Below are 25,892 nucleotides of genomic sequence, written 5' to 3'. Positions count from 1 at the left end.
TTAATCGTCAATTAGCCATTATCAATATTTTTAATAGTCTGAGATGATATCTAATGATGTAAGATTAATCATTTTTTCTTTTAATAGTTAAGTGTTAGCCAAATTTCAACAAAAATACTGACTCTTTCCTAATTGAAGCCCTCTCACTAGCATCATTTGTCTCTTTTGTTCATAATTTTTATCGGAAGTGGATTATTCTATGGATTGGATATAAGTTTAACCCTAAGAAAAAGGTGGGATATAATTAAGAGGAAAATTTTCATAGTTAATTTCATGAGATTGTATGAATGGCGCGAGGATGTAAATTAGGAATGCTATTTAATTAATAAAATTTATTATTTTTAAACAACACTTAATCAATAAAATTTTAACTGATATAATGAAAAATTTTACGGATGTGGAGCTGTAGCTATATATATTTATGCAGTACATGGTATATAATGAAGAATTTTTTTTAAATGATATAATGAAGAATTTTATTTCATCATAAAAAACAATATAAGAACATTCTTTTGATAAAAGGAATAAAAGTAATGCAACATAAAATTATGACGAATATTAAAAGATGATATTTTTTATTAATATATATTATTAGTCAATCTTTGAATTCATAATTTATTTTTATATTACTAAAATTTAAATTTTAGAATTTATTAAAATTTAAAATTTAGTATTTAGTTTTTAAAATATTGGTCAAAATAATAAATTTTATTAGTCATATAATACTGCTAAAAGATTATTTGTGTACTTTATTAACTACTACTTGTTTAATTAATTTTTTGAAAGAGATAATTTTAGATAGACCATGGCCAAATTTCATAATGAATTAATACAAAAAAATTAATAATGTTCATCTCACTCCCTAATTTTAGTTTTACCTAAAAATTCAAATACAAGTTAAAAATATAAAACAAAATCAAAATTTTATGATCAAAACTGAAAAGCACCACACACACATACCCACACACAAACTAGTATATATTTTGTTCTCAAATTAGTAAAGAAGATGTAAAAGTAAAACTATCTCTGTTCTGAAAGTAAGATTAGGACTAGTTTTCATATTCGTAGAGATTTTGATACTGGAAGAGATTTTGATACTGAAGTAGGTAATAGTTTAAGTAAAAGAATTAGGATAAAATAGTATGATATTAAACTATTTATTTATAGTATTTTAATAGGAAATTTGAGGAGGATTAATGTACAAATGCATACCATATGAGGAATAACAAAATAATATAAGTTATAGTAACCCATGTCTGAAAATTTAGATTATATGATATTCAATATCCTTATATATTTTTATAGGTGAAAAAATTTCATACAAAATTTATAATTAAAAATTATTAAATAATTTAATATGTTTAATTAAATTATCATTTAATAACTTTTAACTAATAATTTGACATAAAAACAATTACAAATAAATTCACACCATATTTATAAGGCACGATCTTGGTCATTTTTGTAACGGGATCAATATAGACATAATAAATAAAAAGACATCAAACGTGATACTGCCTATAATAACCTTAGAAAAAAGCGTCGATGCAATTTTTTTAATTAAGGTTGACATATAATATATATGTCGTTAATAAACAAAAGTAAAACTAGATAGAGAGTTTGACATCTTATTCTTATGTACTTTCATAAAAATAAATGTACTATTATATATATAGTAATTTCAAAGTTAATTAAAAATGTTTCTCGGAATGAAAATTGAATTCTATCTCAGCATATAGTTTGCGTTCTAAATCGGCAATGCTAAGGAGAAAAAAAATTAAAATTTATTTTATTTAATATTTATTAATTATTGCAACAATTAATAAATACTAAATAAGACAAGTTACGAGTATTTTTGACAAATATTTTCGTTCTAAATCAACTAAATATTTAGCCAAGATTGAATGCTTATTCCTCCCTTCAAATTAAATGTGAGTTATGTATGTGTGTATGTCCTCAAACTACTTAGCTAGACTTGGTCTTAGATTCTTAGTTTCCCATTTTAATTAATAAAAGATATCCCGTTCCACAAGTAAAGTAAAGGCCAAAATAATTGTTACCTGCTCTTTAATATAACCACCCCATGCATACATTTTATGGATTCCATCGTAATCATTCGATGTTTTGAGGCAGAAATGTGGGATGTATTACGCCAAATAATTAATTTGCCTACTTTTTAGATGGGGGATAGCTGAAATAGGACCACTCATCTCATTTCAGAAAGTTTAATTAATTAATTAATTAATTCAATTTTAAATTTAATTTATTGTGCTATCAATTACTAGCGATCCACACCTACACATTTTTTTTTTTAATCAACCGGTGTTCTCCAGATGTGTGATGTGAATACAGTCACAAATGATAATATATTGGACCATATAATTATTGTTTGCTTATTTTCTTAAAACTTGACTGGGGAAATTTGATACTCAAAGGTTATATTAATGCAAAAAAAATGAAAACTCCTTTTTTTTGGGTGTTCGAATTTGATCAAGAATTCTATGAATCTTTTTCCCCTGTTATTTCATATGTGAATCTTCTTTTTTATATTATGAATAAATATTGCTTGCTTTATTCATTATTTATGTTTTCGGTTTATTATTGCTTGTTTTTTTGGTATTAATTATTGCTTGATTTATTTGTTTTAGGTGAGTTAGTTGGATTTGATAAAATTTTTTTAGTTAAATTTGGTGACAAAATATTTATTTTGTCTCCACCAAAAAAACGATTTATTATTGGGCTTTACCTGAACAAAATCAAGAAAAACAAGGCCAAAGCCCAAAATAAAATGATAAAGAAGAAACAGAACAATAGAGATATTTTGATTTGGACTTCCATAAAAGTTTTCGGGGAAACCAATGTAGAAAATCGAATGACCAATAAATATTTATTTTTTTCTATTTTTAAAAGAAAATACCAAAAAACTAATTTTGATTATTCGTCCCCTTAAATAAGTGTGAAAAGTTTGAATTCCATCTTGTACATCCAGCAATCTATTAGCCACTGACAACCCTAAAATAGAACTCAGATCATTGACTTATTGGGATGAAGAATACTGTAGACAAAAAAAAAAAAACGAAAATAATGGGATGATAAACATATGTCTTCCACCTATGTATTATGAATACTTATTTTATATCTTAACCACAAAAATACACATTTTTATACAATTTAAACAAATAAATCTTAAAAGTATTTTAGCTGATGTTTCAAAATATAAATTGATTTTGACATATGTAAATAGATTTTTAAAATAATTTTGTTCTTACCATTTTATTAAATACACCCTATAACTTCAGGTCAAAGTTAGGATATTGAAAAATATTTATGATCTAACAAAATGACAACCACTGAAAGGAATTGAAAAGAAATGGACAGGATGCAGGGTATTTAGTATTTACAAAAACAGCGTGGACCGAAATAAATTGTTTAATTTTGACGTTTAAAATTGTACAAAGCAATTAATACGAATCGATAATAAATTATGGATTATAAACTATATAATCAGTTATAGCCAGACACATTATTTAACGGCTGCATCAGTGTCCATTCTTTAGTATTTCACCCTTGTCTACTAGTTGGTACGGCTGTAATATTCCAAATTTCCAATTGAAGCACAGACATAAGTCTATGATCATATAAATTCACCATATTTTATGGTGAAGACGTGTTGAAGAAAAAACTTACCAAGTTTTAAGGAAGATTTGATCCAATAAACAAGACATCCAATCCAATCATGCTTCCAATTAATTAATTAATCTAAAAACTAATCATCACACGAAGCCATACCAAACTTTCAGTGGTTGGATTGGGATTACGTATTTAATTTATTTAGTGTTAGTTAAAAAATGACCAAAATCATGTGATTAGTTTTAAGAAATAAAAGAGGCAAGGAAAGAAGGTAAGAAAGCAAAGTGGCAACAAACATTAATGCATGATTAGTAATTTAGTAAAAGGAAAAGAACAGTTGCACACACACAAATAAAACACAAAACACACAAGAAGAAATGATCTAATAAAAGAAAAGAGACAGAAAAGAAAGAAAAAAAGGAATAGAAGGAGAAGAAGAGAAGAGAAGAGGCTTCTTCAAGTATTCAACCACTTGAGAGAGAGACATCCCCTCTGACATTTTCTCTATTCTTGAAGCAAACTCCTCGTTTCAGATCTCTAGGGTTTCTCTTTCTTCCTCTCACTCTCAAAGCTATTTATGATCATTCTCTGACACCTTCCCCTTACCAATATCAGGTGCTTCGATCTCTTTGCCTTTCGGTATACGCTCTCAGATTTCGATTCTTCCATTCCAATGTGCTTGCTTCTTCGCTGATTTCCCTTTTGTTTCTGCAGATTGGAGCAGGTTCATTCAACATGGTTGTTTCGGGGCCAATCACGCCGGGGCAGGTGTGTGTGTGTCTCTCTGTGAGATTTGATTTTTGTGATTGATATTTTTCTCTCTGATTACTTCGATTCCGTTGTGAAATTTCCGAAACAGAGGTTAATTGTCGGTGATCTGCTTTGGTGTAATGTTGTTTGAATCTAACTGTTAATGATTGGTTGAGTTTCTGGAAGGGAAGTGTTTGATGTCGGATTGGACTATAATAGTCATTACTCTCATTCAATCTGGAACATTGAGTAAGAGTAATGAATGAGATTTTTAAGTTGGTAGATACACAGTCATGTTAGTTCAGCAGCTAAAAACCATTTGGATGAATATATGTATGTTTGGGGGAAAAACAATTTTGGAGTTGGACCTGAATGACAGCATAATTTGATATATTTCAAATTCGAGTGGAGTTCTTTAACTGTGTACTTGAAATTGAGCATAGTGAGGTTGGGTTAAATTTGGAGAAATCTAAATAAAACTTTTTTTATTCTCATTGAATAATGCATCTATGCTTAATGAATTAATTCTGTTAGATTACACCATCATGGTTTCTTTACCTTCTTTCCATACTATTATCATGATACTATTTGATATGAAATAGTCAATTTTCTTATGGAATTTTGCTAATTTTGACCCCAGGTGTCTTTCTTGCTCGGTATTATTCCAGTTTTTGTTACATGGATATATTCAGAGTACTTAGAGTACAAGAAAGTGTCATCTCCTCCTAAAGTGTAAGTTGTTGCACTGTTATAGTCGTGGGAAATTGTTGACCTTTCAACAGATTAAATCATATTGGATTTTGAAGTTGTGGAATATATATCAAGGATGAGTTTCCACATTTCTATTAATTGTATGTATCTTCTGTGATTGGTTAGATTTGTGATGAAAATATGTTCCTAAAAAACTCTAGACATACAGATCAATCTTTCTGTAGGTGATAACTTTGTTAATATGCAGGGACGTCTTGTAGAGGCAGTTGATGATAATCTGGATCTGGAAAATAATGAGATATCTTGATTAGTAGAGGAAAATTCTCTTACATAAGCATTATGCTAGATTGCTAGGTATTTCAAGGATCATTATGCATCCAGAAATGTAGTAACAGCACTTAAACTTAATTGTCAAGTTTACGAGTTGAACATTACAAACCCAAATAATGTTTGCAGAGATACCAAATCCAATTTTATGGGTTTCATGCCAGCATGAAACTAGATGTATAGTTCTCTTAAAACTGCTAAAAGTTATTAAAGAATTTGAAATCAGAAAAATGTAGAATAAAGTTAGACACAAAAAGAGACTGATATGGATTATGTTTCCATCTTGGATCCATTTGAAAATTTTTGTTGCCTGATTGAAACAAGTATATCTTGTTGAAACATGTAAACTGGATATAATACTCTTTTTTACTGACTTGTATTTGATGGTTTTAACCTCTCCCTCTAAGATTTTGAGATCTGAAAAGCATAAAAAAATCTCTTAGAAAAATATCTGATGCTTGGTAATTTGTCTTTGAGGATTGCAGTCATTCAGACACTAATCTTGATGAGTTGGGGAAGGAAAGCATTAAGGAAGATGATCGAGCCATTTTGCTTGAAGCAGGGCTTACACGATCATCATCAGCAAAATTCTATGGATCATCTGTCAAATCAAATCTGATCAGGTGATTTTCTACATTATATATTCATGAGGTTGTCTTCAGTTTCTCACACTTATTCTTCAATATCCTTACCTTCTTACTTGTCCTGTCTAGGTTTTTGACCATGGATGATTCGTTCTTGCTAGAAAATCGAGCAACTTTAAGGGCACTGTAGGTCATCATTCTTTAAACGACTCAAAACATTTTATGTTATGCTCTTGAATCTTCTGAGTTCTTAAAACTTATTTACAACAATTATTAGGGCCGAGTTTGGGCTGATCCTGTTTTATTTCTACATTTGTGATCGAACCAACTTACTTGGAGATTCTACAAAGGTATTTCTATACCAGTTATTACTTTTCCACTTATTTCATGACTGCAATATCAGTATATAATATATCAGTTGGGTTTATACAAACTCTTTTTGGTGCTAATGCTATTAAAGCTCTTTTATTTATAAAACATGTAAAATTAATTTGTGAATTATCTACATATGAGTTGTATGAGTACCCGTTTTGATATTTGTATCTGAAAGCCTATAAACTAACTATATGAAGAGCAAAGTAAATGAAAGGAGGCTATTTCTTATACATTTCACCTTGTTTATAATTTTTACTCTTTAGTTTCTATACTTAGCTTAGTTCATAATGCATGATTTCATAGCCCAGTACACTTTTGTGCAATGATTTTGCTGTTGTTTTGTTTATTTATTTCTTTTTTCTGGTCAGTAATAATTGGTTGTTCAGTCAATGCTTGGGAAGACATATCTTGCAATATGTTTCACCTTGTAGGGTTTTACACTTGGAATCATAGATTACAATATTCATAGCCAAAGCTCTAGTGTGCAACTATTTTAGTTCATTTATTTATTTTATTGGGGATCAAGCTTTTGGTTAGATATATGTAGTATCACAGGTTTGACTTGAGAAGGGAATACAAAAATGCACTGGAGCTAAGGGATCAAAATATATGTTTAAATGAGCTGTCATGTACTTTGTATTTAAATCATTATATGACTTAAATTATTGCCATTTGGTAATAGCTTCTTTTTTAACTAGATTTTCCTTTTCTATTTGTTTGACAGAATTATAGTCGGGATCTTTTCATCTTCTTGTACATTCTTCTGATTATAGTTTCAGCCATGACCTCTTTAAAGAAACATAATGACTCATCAGCATTTTCTGGAAGAACCATACTTTATCTTAATCGACATCAAACAGAGGAATGGAAAGGATGGATGCAGGTAGGTTTCAATTTGGATGCCTTACATATTTTAGTACATTGATTATAGTACATATCATAGCGTGGAGTCTGGGCATTGAATAGGCTCACCTTAGCTTGTACTGAACTTTATATAGAACTGGGTAGCTAGAATGAAATTTTACGCCACTCGGTCATAGATGCTTTGAGGCCTTGTCATGAATTATATTTTTTTAGAAGGTTAACAACAGGAGAATGGAAATTAAAGCCATTGGTTATTCTCATGATGAAACTGAAATCTGATCACCACAAAAATGTAGTCTAGATGTATAAGATTTTAAGAGATGAAACTCAAATTGGATTTAGCTCAACATAGTCCATATGTGTATTTCTTCAATTATTCCATAATTCAATGAATATCTTCCTGCACAGTCTAATTTTTAACTGTGGCTGTGATCATATTCCATTTGTTCAGGTCCTCTTTCTAATGTATCATTATTTTGCCGCGACGGAGATATACAATGCAATACGTGTTTTTATTGCTGCATATGTTTGGATGACTGGATTTGGAAACTTCTCATATTATTATGTTAGAAAAGATTTCAGCCTTGCTCGCTTTGCTCAGGTGATATATATGTGGTGTCTATTCTGTATCCTTCACTTGCTACTCTTTGTTCATAAAACAATATTATTAACTCATTAAACTTCTTGCAGATGATGTGGCGGCTTAATTTTTTTGTGGCCTTCTGTTGTATTGTGCTTAACAATGACTACATGCTCTATTATATATGTCCAATGCACACGCTTTTCACTTTGATGGTGTATGGAGCATTGGGTATATATAGCAAGTATAACGAAAACAGCTCAGTGATGGCTGCAAAAATTCTTGCATGCTTTCTTGTGGTGATCTTGATTTGGGAAATCCCTGGATTCTTTGACATACTCTGGAGTCCATTTGCATTCTTTTTGGGTTAGTAAGATATTTAACTTGGACATTTATATTATTATTAGTTTGACCTTTGTTGTGTTTGTTCTCTTGCAATTTTTCTTAAGGTTAAGTTACCTGATCTTCCTGCTGGTTAAAGTCCTGAACTAGTTTTTTAATCTTCATTTTCTTTTGATCTTTGTTTTGATCTGCTAACTTGTGAATTGAATGGTATGATTTTCTCATCAATTGTGATCATATTATTAAGGGAAACAAAAATCATAGTTATATTGTAGATACTCTTTCTAAAGTGCATGGTTTTACATGTAGTGTATTTGCATGGTTCAAGCTGATTTGTTAATCCAAGAATATAAGCTTTCATGTTTACACTGTAAGTACATAATAGAAATCTTTATGTGTCACAGGTTATACTGATCCTGCAAAGCCTGATCTCCCTCGAATGCATGAGTGGCATTTCAGATCTGGGCTTGATCGCTACATCTGGATAATTGGAATGATTTATGCCTACTTTCATCCAAATGTAATCTCATATGCTGGTTTATTTGATGGGTCTGGGAATTATATTTGATGATATCCAGCTATTTAAATTTGAAATAATTTACTGTCTCAGGTTGAGAAATGGATGGAAAAATTGGAGGATTGTGAAACCAGGAGGAGATTAACAATTAAAACAAGCATTGTTTCAATTTCATTATTTGTGAGTTGTACATGTCTACATCTCTTTTCATATTTCACTTCAATTATCTCAGTTCTAGACCAAAAATAGTAAGAAAGAATATCTCACTCTCACCATTCCTTTCTAGGCTGGGTACTTGTGGTATGAATACATTTACAAGCTGGACAAGGTCAATTATAACAAAATGCACCCATACACTTCATGGATACCAATTACGTCAGTATTATCTATTTTCCTTTTGCCATTTTGTCATTCTTTCAGATTCCATTGTTTCCTTTTTCATTATTAAGGAGACTAATCCTATAATAATATCGGGTGACTTTTTTTTTTGAGGTTATTCCATTGATCTTTGTGCTTTTAACTAAAATATTTTACAGTGTTTACATTTGCTTGAGGAATTTCACTCAGCAGCTTCGGAATGTCTCTCTGACCCTATTTGCGTACGTGTTCCTTACCTTTCTTATTGAAGTTCCATTTTGTTTGGTTATCTCTCCCTTCCTCCCATACCTCCCCTTTTAGTTTGGCGGTACTTATGCTTTTTTCTATCTTTTTATTTTCATATTTTTCTATATTTTGTGTTTATCAGGTGGCTTGGGAAGATTACTCTTGAGACTTACATTTCCCAATTTCACATTTGGTTGAGGTTCGTGCATATTGGTCAACTTGTTTTTTCACTCTTCATTTGGCATCATTTTTGTGTGGATCTTAGTTGTTGTTCCATGATTAGTGTGTATTCTGTTTCCTTTTGTTGATCATCCTGGCCTCCATGTTTCACTTTAGTGTGATAGAATACGAGTCTTCACATAAACTTTACTAAAATGATATTGTCTTCGAAGTTTTTTGAAAATGCAAATATGTTTGGACATCATATAAATAAAAGATTTTTTATTCTCAAGCATATTTGTTATGAAAATAAATAAAGTTTTGGTCGTGTAGAATTTCATTTTCTCCTTTTGCCTTTTCTAGCATTCTGCCTGTATGAAAAATATTTATCCAGATATCCCAAAAAATTCAAATTGGTTTCTTTAATTTAAAAAAGAATTTTTTTTTCTTTCTTTGAAAAATAATGACACCAAGTAAGCAGTAAATCTTCTTCATATCTACAGTACAAGAGAGGTTTGGTACATAACCCTCTTTCATAAAATATTTTTCATCATATATAATCCATAAAAAGATGTTATTATCTGAATCCAAAACTTCTTAATTAGATTACAAGGTACTTATCTTTTTGAAAAATCTCATACTTGTTATCATTGTTACATGTTTAATTTATAGTATTTATAAAAAGTGGAATAGCGAGTACCTATTAATACACTTTAATCATAATGCAAGAAAGCTGGTGAAAGAACTGTTAGCTACTAAGTATTAAGACCGACTGGTTTCCTTGTTGCCTACAGATCTAACATGCCAAATGGACAGCCAAAGTGGCTTCTGTGTCTCATCCCAGAGTATCCTATGCTCAACTTCATGCTTACTACGGCTATATACGTCTTCGTAAGTAGCTTTCCTCTCTACCTTTTTGCTTTTTGTTTTCATGTTTTTTATCATTCATCTTCAATTCTCATAAGAGCCATGTTAATAAGTTGTGCCTTTCGTATTCACTTGACCTGGTTTGTAGATATCACATCGACTTTTTGAATTAACAAATACACTCAAGTCCGTCTTCATACCTACCAAAGACAATCGACGACTGCTGCATAATTGTATCTCCGGGATTGCAATTTCCTTTTCTTTGTACTTCATTGCAGTTGTTCTACTTCAGATTCCGCATTCCACGGTAAGCTTCTATTTGCTATATAAAAGGGTTTATGGAGAATCTTGATGAAGGATAATCACATAATTTTGTTACTAATTGCTATTACATGGAAAATTGCCCTGCAAAAGGGGGAAAAAGATAAAAATTAAAAGAAAGAAGAGTATATAAATGAGATCTCCAAAACTAAGATGCCTTCTTATTTTTTAAAATGTGTTTATTTATAATAATTGTAATTTCTTTGATGTTGATAGGCTTGAAATTCAAGACCCCAAAGACTTTACATAGAAAATTCCCGTTGGATTTGCTGTGCTGAAAGGACACTAGTGGGTTAAAATAAGGATACAGGGAAATGTGGAATCTCATAATTTTTGGAGCAGTGTGTCCTGTAGTTGTCAATTAATATCCTCAGTCACAACAGAGATAGAACGGTGGTGGTTTGCATTTGAAGTTGGCAGAGGAAGAGAGGGACTAATCCTGAAGAAATTTGAACCAATTTTCTATAAATTCGTTTCTGCTCACACATAAAAAGGAGACAAAAAATAGGATAGCTTACGAGTTCTCTGTCATGGCTGTGAGGAAATTCAAGATTCATTATCTTTTCAAATTTTTGTTGTCATTTTTTGCCTTTTTTACATCTGTGAAGGATAAGGAGAAATATGTATATTCATTTTGACAATCTTAAGCAGAAACGCGTCGTCATACCCTTGTAATAACAGCTATTTCTTTCAACAGCCATAAATGCTAGTGTAGTGTTTAGAGTGTTACCATTTCATTGCGGGGAATGTTCTTTCTACTTTAGCATGAATGCTAAGTTGCTTGCAGACTTGCAGTAGCAAAAGTGTGTCCTCTTGGTGATTTTTTGAATATGAGACAGGGAAAGTAAAAAAAAATAACGTGGGAAGAGGTGGTCAGACTTCTCAGTTAATTATTGATGGAAAGAAAAATAGTCGTCATCATGATTACCTACGGAATAAAAAATGCTTTTAATTATTATTGACATGTTACTTTCTAAATAATCACAGTAGAACTAATTTTCTCGAGGAGAAGCCATTCCGGTCTTTAACTATTTTCTTGAATGGCAATCTCTTAACATTCGAAAATGTTAAATAATAATTTAGTTTTTGCAATTAGTTAACAATCTGTGATGATTTACGTGACTCTGTATTTGAATAAATTAATTATTCAAATTAAGGTAATTTTTTTCATTAGTTATTTTATATTTGACCAAACTATTTAAGAAGTGATATAGGGTCCATAATTGTTGGCCATGTAACTATTTAAGAGGTGATATAATAAATTAAAATAATGCTACACATCTAAGTTTTTTTTGTTTATTAAACTCAATCAAGTTAGTCTAACATAATAAAATCAGTTATGACCAGTATTATTCGAAGTCTTATTATTTAATTTAGTTAGATTTGATACATAAAAAAGACTTGAATGTGTAATATTATTTTAATAAATTATTTTTTTTTTTCGTTTTTGGCATGAATATTGAATTGTATTAGTCCAAATAAACAAAACTGAATGTTGAATTGTTTTCTTTGGTTTTTCATTTATGTGCTTACAAGACAAGTTAAAGCTTTTTCTTTATGAAATTAACTAATTAAGCAATAGGTATTGCTTTCAATTGTTTAAAATTTCGGTCTGTGTGTGTATCAACTATCAAGCTTATCTTCTATTTTTTTGTTGTTGAAAAGGTATGTTTGCATCTTCATTCATTTATCTTCTTTTTTTTATATAGGCAATGAGTTCAGTTTTTATCTTTCATTATCTTTTTGAAATTACTACAATATATACATAGGCAATAGAGAAGAAAAGGCCCCATGTAACCTATGTTGCCTTTTAAGTCAATTGATGTTCCTTTATGCTATTTACTCTCTTAAATATTACTTTCAGCGATAAGATATAATATTATATTTCCATCGGAAAAAAAAAAAGATCCAGTTAGAGGTGGAAAGACGTAGAAAACTTAAATAAGGAATATCTTGTTCAAAATTCTAAAACCTGTGAGTTAAGGTTGGTTGGGTCCTTTTTCTCATTTTCTTCTTTTAATATTTTATATCCTGTTAAAATATTCTATCAAAGTTAAACCGAAGTTGAGTGAAATATTTAACCAAAATAAAGCAATTTTTTTTATAGAGGTTTAAGATTTGTTTTAGTTCCATGGGTGAGTCATTTTAGTATTTTTTCGATATATCAAGATAATTTTTATATATAATATTTGACATGAGTTTAGTTCCTCAAAATTGTTTTAATTTTATTTACAAAGAGATTAATCTGTTTTACATTTGCAGGACTATTTTCACCAAGACGTTTTGCACAAACTTATATAGACCTAAGTGAGAATTAATTCATTTTATAAAACTTCATGCAAGTTTCGTGCTATTCACTCTTTTCAAGTTTTTGAAATGCATTGTCTTAAATTTGACTTCTAAAACAAGCATAAATATAAATAAGACAATTGAGTAATGAGTACTGCCTTCGGTTTTTTCTCCTTCGGTCTGATGGCTGCATTAATAGGTGAAAAGACGTAAAAAATATAAATAATAAATAATACCTCTTGAAAGTCTAAAAACTATATTTTAGAAGCGATGTTGTAAATGAAATATGTCTTCTAAAGGTAACAAAGGGCCAGTACTTATGAGGAAGATAAAAAAGCAACACATTCATACTTATAAATATTATCATGTTTTGCTCTTTCAGATTATGTGTGTTGGACTAACTTTAACTAGAGACCGAAAGACATAATATTCATTTTCTTTAAAAAAAAAATCAAAATGTATCTTCTAAGTTAAAAATACCAAACAATTAATTATCTTATAAAATATCATCTTACAATCTTACTGCCCTCTGTATTATAGTTTGTACAAACAAAACACATTACACATTTCATTTTACATACGTTTTCATAGTCACTCATTTGCATGCAAGCTCCCTTTCATCTGTGTTTCTCACAAGCTAGTTGTTTTGACATGAGAGAATCTCAGGAAGTGCAACTCTGCGTGGAGGGTACATAAATTTCATCTTATTCAACATATAAATTAGGCCACCTTAGTTATGAGATTTGAAATCAGTATCACTAAAGTGCTAGGTTAATAACTGTATATTTCTGGTTTCTCGAGGGAATGAACTAAAGTTCATCATCTTCACTCTTTTGATCATGCTCTAGTTGCAATCATAGGCTAAGAAATCCTACCTTGCATGTATGTGAAACATCCAAGTCTTGAAGCAAATCACTGAATGCTGATATTTTGTTTGCAGATTATGCAGTGAATGAAACAAAACCAGTGGAGAGTAATGATTTGCTCAACCAGATTGATCAACCAATGAATGGTTTTCTCAACCATGCAGATAAACCAATGAATGGTTTTCTCAACAACGCAGATCAACCAATAATCAAACATCAAAGAAGTTATCGTCGTTGGTTCCTCATAACTCTCTATTCAGTATTTGTCTTGTCCGGCCAGGCTGCTGCTACACTCCTGGGAAGGTTGTACTATGACAAAGGCGGAAATAGCAAATGGATGGGATCACTTGTCCAGGTTGTTGGGTTCCCTATTCTGCTGCCATATTACTGCATCACAACACGAAAAACTCCCAGCAGAGACAGCATTCTTCCAAACCCATCTGCCTCAGCTTTAGCACTTGTCTATGTCTCCCTTGGTCTACTTGTGGCATTGACCAGTTACTTGGAGTCATTGGGGCTAGCACACCTTCCTGCTTCCACTTTTGCACTCATTACCTCATCCCGGTTGGCTTTCAATGCCTTTTTCTCTTTTTTCCTCAACTCAGTGAAGTTTACACCTTACCTTATAAATTCTCTAGTCCTTCTAACTCTCTCTCCCACCCTACTTGCCTTTCAACCTGAAAATGAAATTTCCAGTGGGAACTCTAAGCATAATTATGTGCTAGGATTCATAGCTTCAGTGGCTGGATCGGCTGCGTATGGATTGTTACTTTCCCTTACACAGCTTTCATTTCTGAAGGTTTTGAAAAGAAATACTATCAGAGTTCTTATGGATGTGATAGTATACGAATCCCTTGTGGCCACCATTGTTACTCTTGTGGGACTATTTGCTAGTGGAGAGGGAAATAAGCTGCATACAGAAATAGAGGAGTATGAGATGGGGAAAGTATCTTATCTGCTAACTCTCAGTTTCTCAGCAATATGTTGGAATTTCTTTAACATTGGTTGTGTGGGGCTGATTTTCGAGACGTCTTCCCTCTTATCCAATTCCATAGTCGTTTTGGGTTTGCCTATCATTCCGATTTTGGCAGTGTTCGTTTTTCATGACATAATGCATGGAATAAAGGCCATCTCTTTGGTGCTAGCTGTTTGGGGCTTTCTGTCATACCTTTATCAGTACTACCTGGATGACAAGAGCTCCAATACTGATCATATTCTCAATACTTCAACATTAGAAGACATTAATGATCAATTTGGGAAGGCTTGAGTGATTATTGAAGCTGTAACCTGTCTCTGGTTCCATACTTCTTAAAATATATCTAGTTTAACATTGATGGATAGGCATAAAAATGGGAGCTGTGTGTTATTAGAATATTAAGGGTTTTATGTTGAGATCCAATTATATCAATGATAGAACGGAGTCCTATAGTTGTGTATTTCCACTCATTCATTCCTCTCTGCTTTATTTCTCATATATCACCCCAAAAAAATTGTCATTCATATATACTATTCTCAGAGGAGGAAAATAGTTCTATAGTTTATTTATGTATGTTGCAATTGATGTTAGACCGGTAGTTGATATAAATATCCTATGTAGAGTTATGAGCAATCCTAATAATTACAATTAATGTGGACAATTGACATTAATTCAAAGCAACTTTTGGACTACCTCTTAAGCAAAGGGAAGTTTACATTTTGATGTGTGAATAGACTTTCTCTTGCATACCAAATGCTAGATCAATGGGACATATCCATACTCATGCATAACTGTTGCCAATGAATTTAAACCAGAATAAATTATTTCTGTTTGGGGATGGGTCCTATCACCTGTTACAAAAACATGCAAGCCATTTATGAGCTCAATCCAGCTACACCCTGGACTCTTCTTCACATTCTGTTCCCTCATTGCATATCTCACCTCTGATACTTCTTCATATCGACCAGCAACTCCGTAAACATTTGCCATCAATACATAGTTCCCACAATGGTCCGGTTCAAGTTCAATCACCTTGCTCGCAGCAATCTCAGCCAAGTCCGGGTCCTTATGGAGACGGCATGCTGCCAGCAAAGACCTCCATCCTACAGGATCAGCTTGATAGGGCATTGTTCGTACCAACTCATATGCCTCCGTGAGCTTTCCAGCTCGACTGAGCATGTCAATCACGCAGGTGTAGTGTTCAATGGATGGTGAGACGCCATATTTTGATTCCATTACGGCTAGAAACTCAAGCCCCTCTTCCACCATGCCGGCATGGTTGCATGCGGATAACAATCCAACAAAACTAATTTCATTAGGCACCATCTGAGCTTGACACATACGAGAAAATGTGTCCAGTGCCTCATCACCATAGCCATGCATTCCATAACCAGTGATCATTATGTTCCATGAGGCCACATCCTTTTCTCTCATTTTATTGAAAACCATGCGAGCATCCCTCATATTTCCACATTTGGCATACATGTCCATCAGAGCATTTTTCAACAGAACATCATCAAAACCATTGTTGCTTCCATCTTTTCCCAACCCATTTACAATCATAAACCCATGTATCTCTCTACCATGCATCAAGGCTGCTAGATGAGTACAAGCCGGAAGCACTGCCGTAATTGTGACCAAGTCAGGTTGAACCTTGTTTCCCAGCATCCTATCAAAGAGCCTCAAAGTTCCATAATGATCATCGCAACATTCATGAGCAGAGATGATTGAGTTCCATGTAAAGATATCCTTCTCGTCCATCATCTCAAAAACACCCAAGGCATCAGTAATGCATTTGCATTTCCCATACATATCAATCAGTGCATTCGAAACAACCACACTGGAATCATAACCCATTTTCATCACAAATCCATGAACAGCTCTTCCATTGCAAAGGTCTCCAATCACAGAAAAAATAGATAAAACACCTGTAACAGTAAACCTACAAGCAACCACTCCATTCTTCCTCATCCTCCTAAATGCCTCCAGAGCCTCCTCAAACAGCCCAACTTGTGCATACCCATTGAGCATTGAGTTCCAAAGTACCAAATCTCTAACAGGCAATTCCTCAAACACCTCATGTGCATCCATCACCAACCCAAATTTCATATAAGTATTAACCAGAGCACTCCCTACAAACACATCCAACTCCAATCCAAACTTAAACAACAATCCATGAATCTTCTTAACCTCTAAATCCTCCACACAGGCTCTGATCACACACGGGAATGTGTACTTATCCGGAGTGACACCCAGATGGCGCATTCGCTTGTAAACCAAGAAGCCATCAAGGGAAAGCCCATTCCCAACAAATCCAGCAATGACAGCATTGTAGGCGAAGACATTCTTATCAAGATCGATAGGGTAGTTGAAGACCTTGAAGGCATTGCTCATGAGGGTGCACTTCGAGTACATGTTAATGAGGCTGGTTACGACAAGCGGCGATGCAAGATACCCGCTTTTGATTGCATACAAATGGAGCTCCTTGCCTTTGGAGAGGTTGGCATGGTGGGCACATGACTGAAGGGACGCAATGCAAGTTGCTATGTCGAAGCAGGTTGATGTCGAGAAACAGCGACGGCATTGGTTGTTGAGGAGAACAACTCTTTGGATTCTAGTTACATTCATCTAACTGCCATTAACCACCTCAACACCCAGTCACTCACGCCAACTATACTATAACGGAAAGTGAGCGTTTTTCTTGGATCACGTGAGAGCGCACGTGATGGAACCCAAGCCACGTCTTCTTTTTGGAGTCACGTTCACGTCGCTTGGTAGATAGTGAGATATTTTTATATATAGGTGTAAAAGAAAAGTAAAAAATCTCACTCTTATTTCGTTGGAAAATAAAATCCTAAGTGTGCGGTGGAAGGGAGTGTGGTGTGACAAGAACCGTTCCTAACGGCCTAAGTAACCAAAAGGAGAAAAGAAAAGAAAAGAGAAGAAAAGAACAGAACACACCTCTTTCTTCTTCTTCTCCTTCAGTCCTTCTTCTTCTTCTTCTTCTTCAGTTCTTCGTTGTGTTTGCGCGATCATAATATCCCAGATTTCGGGATATACAGTTGTTTTGTATAGGTATAGTAGGTTTTGTAGATAGATTGATCCGAGAATGGCTTCGAAGTTGGCAACATGCTTCGTATACCGGAACCTCAACCAGAGCCATCCCAACACGGTTGTTCGCTTTCCTTCTTCACTTTCCCATGGCCTTCTTCTTCCCGCTTCCTGCAAAATGCGCCAACGGAGTCTCAGGTGCTTTTTTTTTTTTATATTATTCAAATTTTGTTTTATTGCACTCTGCTTGCTTGATGTTACGCCCTTCCCTGCCCTATTAGCTACTTTCTTTCTTTCTTTCTTTCTTTCTTGTGTGTTATGCGTTTCTTGAAAATGGGTGTTATGTGTTAGAATTGGTTTAGCTGAGCTCCAAATATGTGGCTCATCAATTTTCGTTACTTGTTTGATTCTCAACACGTCCTTACATTTTCTTGGAATGTTTTGTTGACTATTTTGGATTTTGCTTTTATGAGGTCTGATTGGATTCCTCTAGCTGGTAATGCTGTATCTTTGATGTTTAGCATGCACACGAACTTATTGTGTTGTATACAGTTCCCAGCACAAGAAACAACATATCAAGAAAGCTTCTCATGAACAGCCTTCCACAGATGGAGATCCCCAACCAGGTCAAGATAGGGATTCAGAGCACAGAGAGCCTTCGTTGGATAGTCTCCCAAACGTAAACAACGAAATCTTGAGCAGTACTGATACTGGAAACATTGATTCTGTGGAGAAATTGGATAGTCCGATTTTAATACCCGAAACTACACCTTCGGTATCACAGTCAACTAATTACAGATACAACTTTAAACTGAGAATGTATACTGTGTGATTCTTTATAAAAATACAGTCTGTATTTTCCAATCGTTTTATTTATATGAATTATGGCATGTTTATAGGTACAGAGCCACAGGCTTTTAATGTTAACAGTTGCCATTGTTAAAAGATAGTAGGGTCTCATCTTAGGTAGTTGGACCACGAAAGGAGAAGACATATAGAGGCCTTAGTAGAAATGTAGATTAGATGAAAAGTACAAAAGTGATCAAGAAAACTATAATGTAACTATTAAAAAGGACCTAGATTTGATGGTTTATCTATAGATAAGATTACCACACTAGCTAGGATCCCAATAGAACTGCATAAAGTTATAAAAGCACATTATAACAAAATCATTATAATTTGGTTCCCATGTCATGAATCTCCATAATTTTCTTTTCCCTAGTTGGATATGTACCTATGTGCAAGTTTTTTAGACATGAGTACCTAGTGACATTATTGGGTGGAAATTTTGTCGAGGTTAGAAGGTCAGCCAACTAATTATTTAACTATGAAATAGGCTGTAAATATAAATGGAGCAGAGCAGGCCGAACAATTGTCTGGTGGTCAACTTGTGGATATGCTAGGCATGATACAAAATACAGAGAAAAGTAAGATATCATTCTGTAATGGTTATGGATATCCTTTTCTACTACCAACATTCTTGGTTTGTTGTCTTGCCACCTGTTATTAATAATTATATATTCTTCTTGCAGACATCCTTCTTCTAAATCAAGCTAGAATTCATGCACTTCAGGACCTTGAAAAGATTCTTGCTGAAAAGGAAGCATTACAAGGAGAAATTAATGTCTTAGAGACGAGGTTGGCTGAGACTGATGCCCGAATTGAGGTTGCAACCCAGGAAAAGATAGATGTGAAACACTTGGAGGAACAGTTAGAGAAACTGCGCAGTGAGTTGGCTCAAAGTGGAAATCCTGAAGGAGGAGATACTGAATTGCACGCCCATCTAAATAGATTTTTGAACGATGAATACCCTCCGAGTCATAATGAAAGCATTCATTCTCTTACTGTGGAGCTTAATTCTTTGAGGGAAGAAAATGCCTCTCTGAAGAGTGCCATAGAATCATTCAAAGCTCAGCTTAATGATGTCAATAATACCAGTGAGCGTGTAGTGGTCTTGGAAAAAGAACGGTCATCTTTGGAATCTGCCCTGAAGGACTTAGAATCAAAATTACTAGAATCACAGGAAGACTTGTCAGAACTGTCTGCATTAAGAGTTGAATGCAAGGATTTACGGGAGAAGGTTGAAGATCTACAAGTGATGCTAGATAATGCAACTAAACAAGCTAATCAAGATATTACAGTGTTGCAACAAAACCAGGATCTTCGAAGAAAGCTTGAAAAATTGGAAGCATCCCTGGAAGAAGCTAATAACTATAAGCTGTCATCAGATAAATTGCAAAAGTACAATGAAGAAATGCAGCAGAAGATAAAATCATTGGAGGAACGCCTTCAAAAGTCAGATGAAGAAATAAATTCTTATGTTCAGATGTATCAAGATTCAGCGAAGGAATTTCAAGTTACACTTAGTGATCTGAAAGAAGAAACCAAGAAAAGGGCGCTGGATGGACCAGTGGAAGATATGCCATGGGAGTTTTGGAGCCGATTGTTGCTTATGATTGATGGTTGGTCACTTGAAAAGAAAATATCAGTGGATGACGCAAATCTTTTGAGAGAAAAGGTGTGGAAGAGAGACAGACGTATTAGAGACACATATATGGCTTGTGAAGAACAAAGTGAAAATGAGGCTATTTCTGCATTTCTCAAGCTTACATCATCTGCAACAAGGTATTACCTTGTACTTGTAAATTATGACTTTTATATAATATCCATTGCCTTATATTTCTCTTATTTTTAATTTTTAGTCAGGGATTGCGTGTGATTCATATTGCAGCAGAGATGGCACCAGTTGCCAAGGTGAACCCATTATTTACGTATCCCTATGTTTCATTCTGGTTAACTCATTTTGTCTAATATGCTTCTCTCCATGCTAACAATATTTCTTCTCTTTTTTTTTATAAAAAAAGATAAAAAAAATCACTCTTACATTTTTTTATCAGTGCATGCTTTATCTGCCATATGTTGTATTATATATCATTCAGCCACTGTGGGTTTGCCAAAAAACTTATCTATTCTAAATTCTCATTCAATTACGGCATCAAAATAGAAAAACTCACATTGGGTTGGGTTTAGGGATAATCAGGCTCCAACTGATTACTTCCACCACGTCAAGGTCACACTCTACCGCTGAGTTATAAGAGAGAGTTTTGTTTATTCATTTTTTGGTGCTTGGTTTGGTATAAGAAGCCATGTACCTTGGCTATGTATGAAATTTGCAGATTCATGTGCCTTTGGTGTGATTGGACATTTCTTAAAACATATTTCATCAGCCACTAAACCCATTATTCAAACCTCATCACAGATTTAAGGTTGAATCATCTGGAATACTCCTTTCGAGAAACTAACATATTCTGTTACTGCATTTAATTTGACTAAGGAGCTCTTGTTTGATTAATTTCTTGGTCATTTATTTATTGTTTCTCCTGCAATGATATCAGATCATTTTCTTTTATCTGAGCTATGTTTGCTCTATGAACTAATATTAGCTTAAGTTATATCCGTAACAGGTTGGTGGTTTGGGGGATGTTGTCTGTGGTCTGGGTAAAGCACTACAAAGAAAAGGACACCTTGTCGAAATTATTCTTCCCAAATATGATTGTATGGACTATGACCGAATTTGTGACTTAAGGGTATGCTCTTTTATTGAGAAAAGAATTGACCATGTGTCTTGAACTACTTTTGATAAATGATAATAAGATTATTCTTGCAGGCTTTGGATGTGGTGATAGAGTCATACTTTGATGGTCAATTGTTCAAAAATAAAATCTGGGTTGGCACTGTTGAAGGTTAATTAAATATTTCCATTTTAATTAAATGTCTTTATAACTTCATCCAGTAAAGTAACTTTACTTCAACCATGCAGGGCTTCCTGTTTATTTCATTGAGCCCCATCATCCTCATAAGCTATTCTGGCGAGGAACTTATTATGGGGAGCACGATGATTTCAAACGCTTCTCGTACTTTAGCCGTGCAGCTCTTGAGTTTCTTCTTCGAGCTGGCAAGAAGCCAGATATCATTCATTGCCATGATTGGCAGACAGCATTTGTGGTATGAGCGATGAATCATTTTATAGGCATGTAGAAGATTTTCGTTCTCTACCTAACATTGAAAAACTTTTGTTTCTTTGGTAGGCTCCACTATATTGGGAGATGTATGCCCCAAAGGGGTTAGATTCAGCTAGGATGTGTTTTACATGCCATAACTTTGAGTATCAAGGGATTGCTGCAGCATCAGAGTTGGAATCATGTGGTCTTCATGCCCACCAGTTAAATAGACCAGATAGAATGCAGGACAACTCAGCACATGATAAAGTCAACGCTGTCAAGGTTTTATAACAATAAAAGATTGTCTATTTTGTCTTACATTAGTGAATGTAAGTAATAATACTTTTACCTTATAATGCTCAGGGTGCAGTTGTTTTCTCAAACATTGTGACAACCGTGTCTCCTACTTATGCCCAAGAAGTGAGAACTGCTGAGGTATGTTTCACTTCTTGTTCTTGTGCATATAGATATATGGCAGAACACGTGATGCCATAAGCATTAAAGCATTAGATTGACTGGGAATAACATCTTGTCCCAAAACTTCTTTGATCATACTCCTCTGCTGTGAAAAGATGGTTCCCTGAAAAAAGGATTGTTTGCGATATAAAAACATTCACATGCCTTAATCTAAAAGCTTTTTAGGAGAGCTGATACTTGTCATATTTCCGCCTCTATGACCAAGAAGAGTTTGATCCATGTCATCAAAATGTTAAGTTTTTCCTGTTCAAAAAATAATCCTGTCTAAGGTTCAAGTTGGCTTGTGCTTAGTCCATGCTTCAAGCCTGCATGCATTTAATGTACAGGGATATGTTAAAGACTAAGCTAGTCACATGCATGACATAAATATTTGATATTTGACATGATTAAGATATCTGATTGATTTGCACGTAACATAGACTGCAAAGGATCTAAAATTGATCTTCAGATTTCAATATAAATGTATTTACTAAAACGATTATAAAATGTTAGATTATTACAGTTTACAATTTAGCTAATAGTACATTAAGCTATCAGCAGGTTACTCAAAATAGTAATCAAGTATATATAATCGTGCACAATCTATCCTCAATGTTAGATTTTGAATCATAAAAGTTATTCTCGTGAATGGTTTATTCATGTACAAAATGCAGGGAGGACATGGCCTCCATTCAACTCTTTCTTCCCATTCCAAGAAGTTCATTGGGATTCTTAATGGCATTGATACTGATGCATGGGATCCTGCTACTGATCCATGTCTTGAAGTCCAGTACAATGCAAATGATCTTCAAGGGAAAGCAGAGAATAAGGCAGCCTTAAGAAGAAAACTTGGTCTTTCATCCGCAGACCATAGGAGGCCATTGGTAATTATATATCGTATTTTAAATTAGAACTTTGCTCGTATTGATTGATCTAATTTTATTTCCTGATATAAAAAAGGTTCAAACTTATCTGTTGTTTATGTTTGCTTTATTGGTGCCCGTTGCTGCTTTATCAATTGGTGTCTCTCATACTCAATAGTGAAAGGATACTCTTGATCTTGAAATTTTGAATTATCTTTTTACTCACTGAATCACACTAAGACTTAATCTTAGAAATGAAAATGCTTTAATACTTGTATTTTATTTATTCTCTCTTTGATAGGTTGGCTGCATAACAAGATTGGTACCACAAAAAGGTGTTCATCTTATTAGACATGCGATATATCGAACATTGGGTCTGGGAGGGCAATTTGTTCTTCTTGGTTCCAGTCCAGTGCACCATATTCAGGTCATATTTCCTTTTCCTCTAGCTAAAGTTTAGAGGTGTTTTAATTTATTTCGGAAATGAGTCAGCCCAGACTGCATAGGATAGGTGAAAGTAATGAAAAGATACCATTCATGAAAGTTTTCCTTTAAAAATAGACCGGAAATTGATTATTGAGGTTGAAAATTTATTTTGTTTACTGTTGATAATGGGACATGGCAATTCATATTCCTATTTTCTGCCAACTGATTATCATTTTTGCTCTCTAGAAAGAATTTGAGGGCATTGCTGAGCAGTTTCAGAATCATGATCAAGTAAGGTTGATACTGAAGTATGATGAATCTCTTGCCCATGCCATTTATGCTGCTTCTGACATGTTCATCATTCCATCAATCTTTGAACCTTGTGGCCTGACACAGGTAAGGCCGAATTGGTCATTTGGTTGTTCATGAACTTGTAAGATAGTAAAATTGTGGGAAATTACTTATTGTAGAATACTGTGATTAAAGGTAATCTATGTTTTGTTCTTTTTCGCAATACATGTATTTTCAAGCAAAATTTGTGTTGACATCTTATAGAGAAGTTGCAATTCTTTTTCCTCATCTTTGCTCTTTGCTTTTCTTTTTAAATATAAAAGAAAACCTCAACCTTGACAACCTGCGTGCCAAAATGCCAAAATCCATTCCTTTAATAAAGGCAGGTTAGAAAAGCTTCCTTTACGGACAGGCACAATCACACAGTTGATAAAAACTTCTCTTTTACAGCATCACTCATCAGTCATTGCAAACACCCCAAAAGAAAAAAAAATACATATATTTATAAAGCTCTTGATTATTTGCTTAAATTGACACAGGAATTTTAAGTGAAAACTGGAAACCATTTAATCCAAAGTATAAATAGGAAGTCTCAGATGTGTCTAACAAGTATCGCATATGGGGTATCATCATCTTTGTATAAAGTGTATTGCTAGTCTGTAGTCTCTTCCAGTTCCATGCTTCTTTTCTACGATTAAGGAGAAACTTAATTCTTAATTTCCTTCCTGCAGATGATATCCATGAGATATGGGGCCATACCCATTGTCAGAAAAACTGGAGGCCTAAATGACAGGTTAACATAAAATCCATGATGTGTCAATATGAGAGTAATTCCTGTTTCAATGTTTTTGAAGATTAACTAATTATGTCTCATTTTGTAGTGTTTTTGATGTTGATGATGATACAATACCTCCCCGATTTCAAAATGGATTTACATTTTTAGATGCTAATGAGCAGGTAAGCAGAAAAAGTGTGAAATATCTGCAGTTTGATATTCCAGTTCTACACAGTGATTCTGTCTGGTGTTTTACAATAGAATCAGTTATGGAAAAACCTGATAACCCGATACTTTACTTCTTCCGTTTACTTCAGTGGTCACAAACCTAATAATACAGTCTTGACAGGATTTTAATGGTGCTTTAGAACGAGCATTTAACCTCTACATGAACAATCCTGAGCGTTGGAAACAACTTGTTCAGAAGGACATGAATATAGATTTCAGCTGGGATTCTTCAGCAGCTCAATACGAACAACTCTACTCAAGCGCTGTGGCTAGAGCAAGGGCGAGAAACCTGCTTAATTAATTGAGCTAAAAAGGAGGCATGACAACCAGCCCAATTTTGTCAGTTTTGAGAGCTCATGTTCAAAGGCAGCATACCTTAGATGCAAGAACATATCTGAGGTTGAGAATGAAATGTAAAAAGATGAATGTCACAAGGAGTCTGCTGAAACCAAGCTGCTTGAGTTGAAGTTTCATGCATGATCCTCTTCGGTTTACATGGATGCAACCCTTATACACATGCAAGATTGTTCAATTCTTTTTCTATCATTTTCCACTTGTATTTTTTACTTGTAAAGCATTACAACTTAGGTTCTCCACTTAAAAATTTGTATAAAGAAATAGATATTGGATAAATCACATGTTTTGATGATTGAAGAATACTAGCGTTTACCTGTGACCAAATAAAAAGAAACAAATTAGCATTCACTATCCTGCGGGGTCTTTGTTAAACATTACAAGTTCTGAACAGGTACACGAATTCTTTTTTTCCGTTTGTTGTTGCAAGTTCACAATTTAAGTGGATAACGTGTGAAATTATACTTGACGAAACCAAAAAATAGAAGTTACAAATTGTGGAGTTCTTATGCCCGTTCAAATTCCTCCTAATCAACATGTTGAGAAATTTGTTTCTCCAAAAAACATGCCCTCTTTCTAAACGCTAATCCACAGCTTTACATAAGGAGAAAAAGAAAGATATGGTAACCACCACTGATGTTACAGTTCAACTGACAGACCAAAATCATTATGAGTAATACTTAAAA

The 25,892-nt window shown here is 33.6% G+C and overlaps 4 protein-coding genes across 6 annotated transcripts; 3 read left to right on the top strand and 1 right to left on the bottom strand.

Moving 5' to 3' along the window:
- Nucleotides 1–3,911: 3,911 nt before the first annotated feature.
- On the top strand, nt 3,912–11,367 carry LOC112792343 (protein REDUCED WALL ACETYLATION 3). 2 transcript variants are annotated; one of them, XM_025835534.3, is made up of 17 exons: nt 3,912–4,245; nt 4,345–4,398; nt 5,021–5,112; nt 5,904–6,041; nt 6,132–6,188; nt 6,280–6,352; nt 7,102–7,260; nt 7,693–7,842; nt 7,932–8,187; nt 8,568–8,683; nt 8,774–8,860; nt 8,967–9,055; nt 9,217–9,279; nt 9,426–9,482; nt 10,237–10,333; nt 10,458–10,616; nt 10,847–11,367. In XM_025835534.3, exons 2-17 carry the CDS (start codon nt 4,366–4,368, stop codon nt 10,850–10,852), a joined length of 1,632 nt encoding a protein of 543 aa, XP_025691319.1. In that variant the 5' UTR covers nt 3,912–4,245; nt 4,345–4,365; the 3' UTR covers nt 10,853–11,367. The 2 variants fall into 2 exon arrangements, with proteins under 2 accessions (XP_025691319.1, XP_072069379.1); XM_072213278.1 differs by having other exon boundaries at nt 4,015–4,269.
- A 2,044-nt stretch (nt 11,368–13,411) lies between these two features.
- LOC112792344 (probable purine permease 10) lies at nt 13,412–15,231 on the top strand. Its single transcript, XM_025835535.3, has 2 exons — nt 13,412–13,607; nt 13,860–15,231. The coding sequence occupies exons 1-2, from the start codon at nt 13,523–13,525 to the stop codon at nt 15,050–15,052; spliced, it is 1,278 nt and encodes a 425-aa protein (XP_025691320.1). The 5' UTR covers nt 13,412–13,522; the 3' UTR covers nt 15,053–15,231.
- A 69-nt stretch (nt 15,232–15,300) lies between these two features.
- Nucleotides 15,301–17,606, bottom strand: LOC112792342 (pentatricopeptide repeat-containing protein At3g14730). The gene has a single exon (XM_025835533.2). It carries the CDS (start codon nt 17,387–17,389, stop codon nt 15,518–15,520), a length of 1,872 nt encoding a protein of 623 aa, XP_025691318.1. The 5' UTR covers nt 17,390–17,606; the 3' UTR covers nt 15,301–15,517.
- On the top strand, nt 17,586–25,560 carry LOC112792340 (probable starch synthase 4, chloroplastic/amyloplastic). 2 transcript variants are annotated; one of them, XM_025835529.3, is made up of 16 exons: nt 17,586–18,010; nt 18,365–18,587; nt 19,149–19,239; nt 19,345–20,437; nt 20,515–20,566; nt 21,277–21,399; nt 21,480–21,555; nt 21,633–21,817; nt 21,901–22,095; nt 22,177–22,248; nt 22,944–23,153; nt 23,434–23,559; nt 23,805–23,954; nt 24,581–24,642; nt 24,731–24,806; nt 24,974–25,560. In XM_025835529.3, the coding sequence occupies exons 1-16, from the start codon at nt 17,871–17,873 to the stop codon at nt 25,151–25,153; spliced, it is 3,054 nt and encodes a 1,017-aa protein (XP_025691314.1). In that variant the 5' UTR covers nt 17,586–17,870; the 3' UTR covers nt 25,154–25,560. The 2 variants fall into 2 exon arrangements, with proteins under 2 accessions (XP_025691314.1, XP_025691315.1); XM_025835530.3 differs by having other exon boundaries at nt 17,588–18,010; nt 18,365–18,491.
- Nucleotides 25,561–25,892: the final 332 nt, after the last annotated feature.

Source organism: Arachis hypogaea, chromosome 13 (genome assembly GCF_003086295.3).
Source record: "Arachis hypogaea cultivar Tifrunner chromosome 13, arahy.Tifrunner.gnm2.J5K5, whole genome shotgun sequence".
Lineage (NCBI taxonomy): Eukaryota > Viridiplantae > Streptophyta > Magnoliopsida > Fabales > Fabaceae > Arachis > Arachis hypogaea.
Note: the sequence above shows the minus strand (reverse complement) of the source record. Positions and strands in the feature narration are given on the sequence as shown.

Bases quoted from the DNA above. Each gene is read 5' to 3' on its own strand.
- LOC112792344 (XM_025835535.3), top strand. From the start codon at position 13,523: ATGCAAGCTCCCTTTCATCTGTGTTTCTCACAAGCTAGTTGTTTTGAC. The intron at 13,608-13,859 runs GTACATAAATTT...TTTTGTTTGCAG, and splicing joins AGTGCAACTCTGCGTGGAGG to ATTATGCAGTGAATGAAACA.
- LOC112792340 (XM_025835529.3), top strand. From the start codon at position 17,871: ATGGCTTCGAAGTTGGCAACATGCTTCGTATACCGGAACCTCAACCAG. The intron at 20,567-21,276 runs GTGAACCCATTA...TATCCGTAACAG, and splicing joins AGATGGCACCAGTTGCCAAG to GTTGGTGGTTTGGGGGATGT. The intron at 23,955-24,580 runs GTAAGGCCGAAT...TCCTTCCTGCAG, and splicing joins AACCTTGTGGCCTGACACAG to ATGATATCCATGAGATATGG.
- LOC112792343 (XM_025835534.3), top strand. From the start codon at position 4,366: ATGGTTGTTTCGGGGCCAATCACGCCGGGGCAG. The intron at 8,684-8,773 runs GTAATCTCATAT...TTACTGTCTCAG, and splicing joins ATGCCTACTTTCATCCAAAT to GTTGAGAAATGGATGGAAAA. The intron at 8,861-8,966 runs GTGAGTTGTACA...ATTCCTTTCTAG, and splicing joins TTGTTTCAATTTCATTATTT to GCTGGGTACTTGTGGTATGA.
- LOC112792342 (XM_025835533.2), bottom strand. From the start codon at position 17,389: ATGAATGTAACTAGAATCCAAAGAGTTGTTCTCCTCAACAACCAATGC.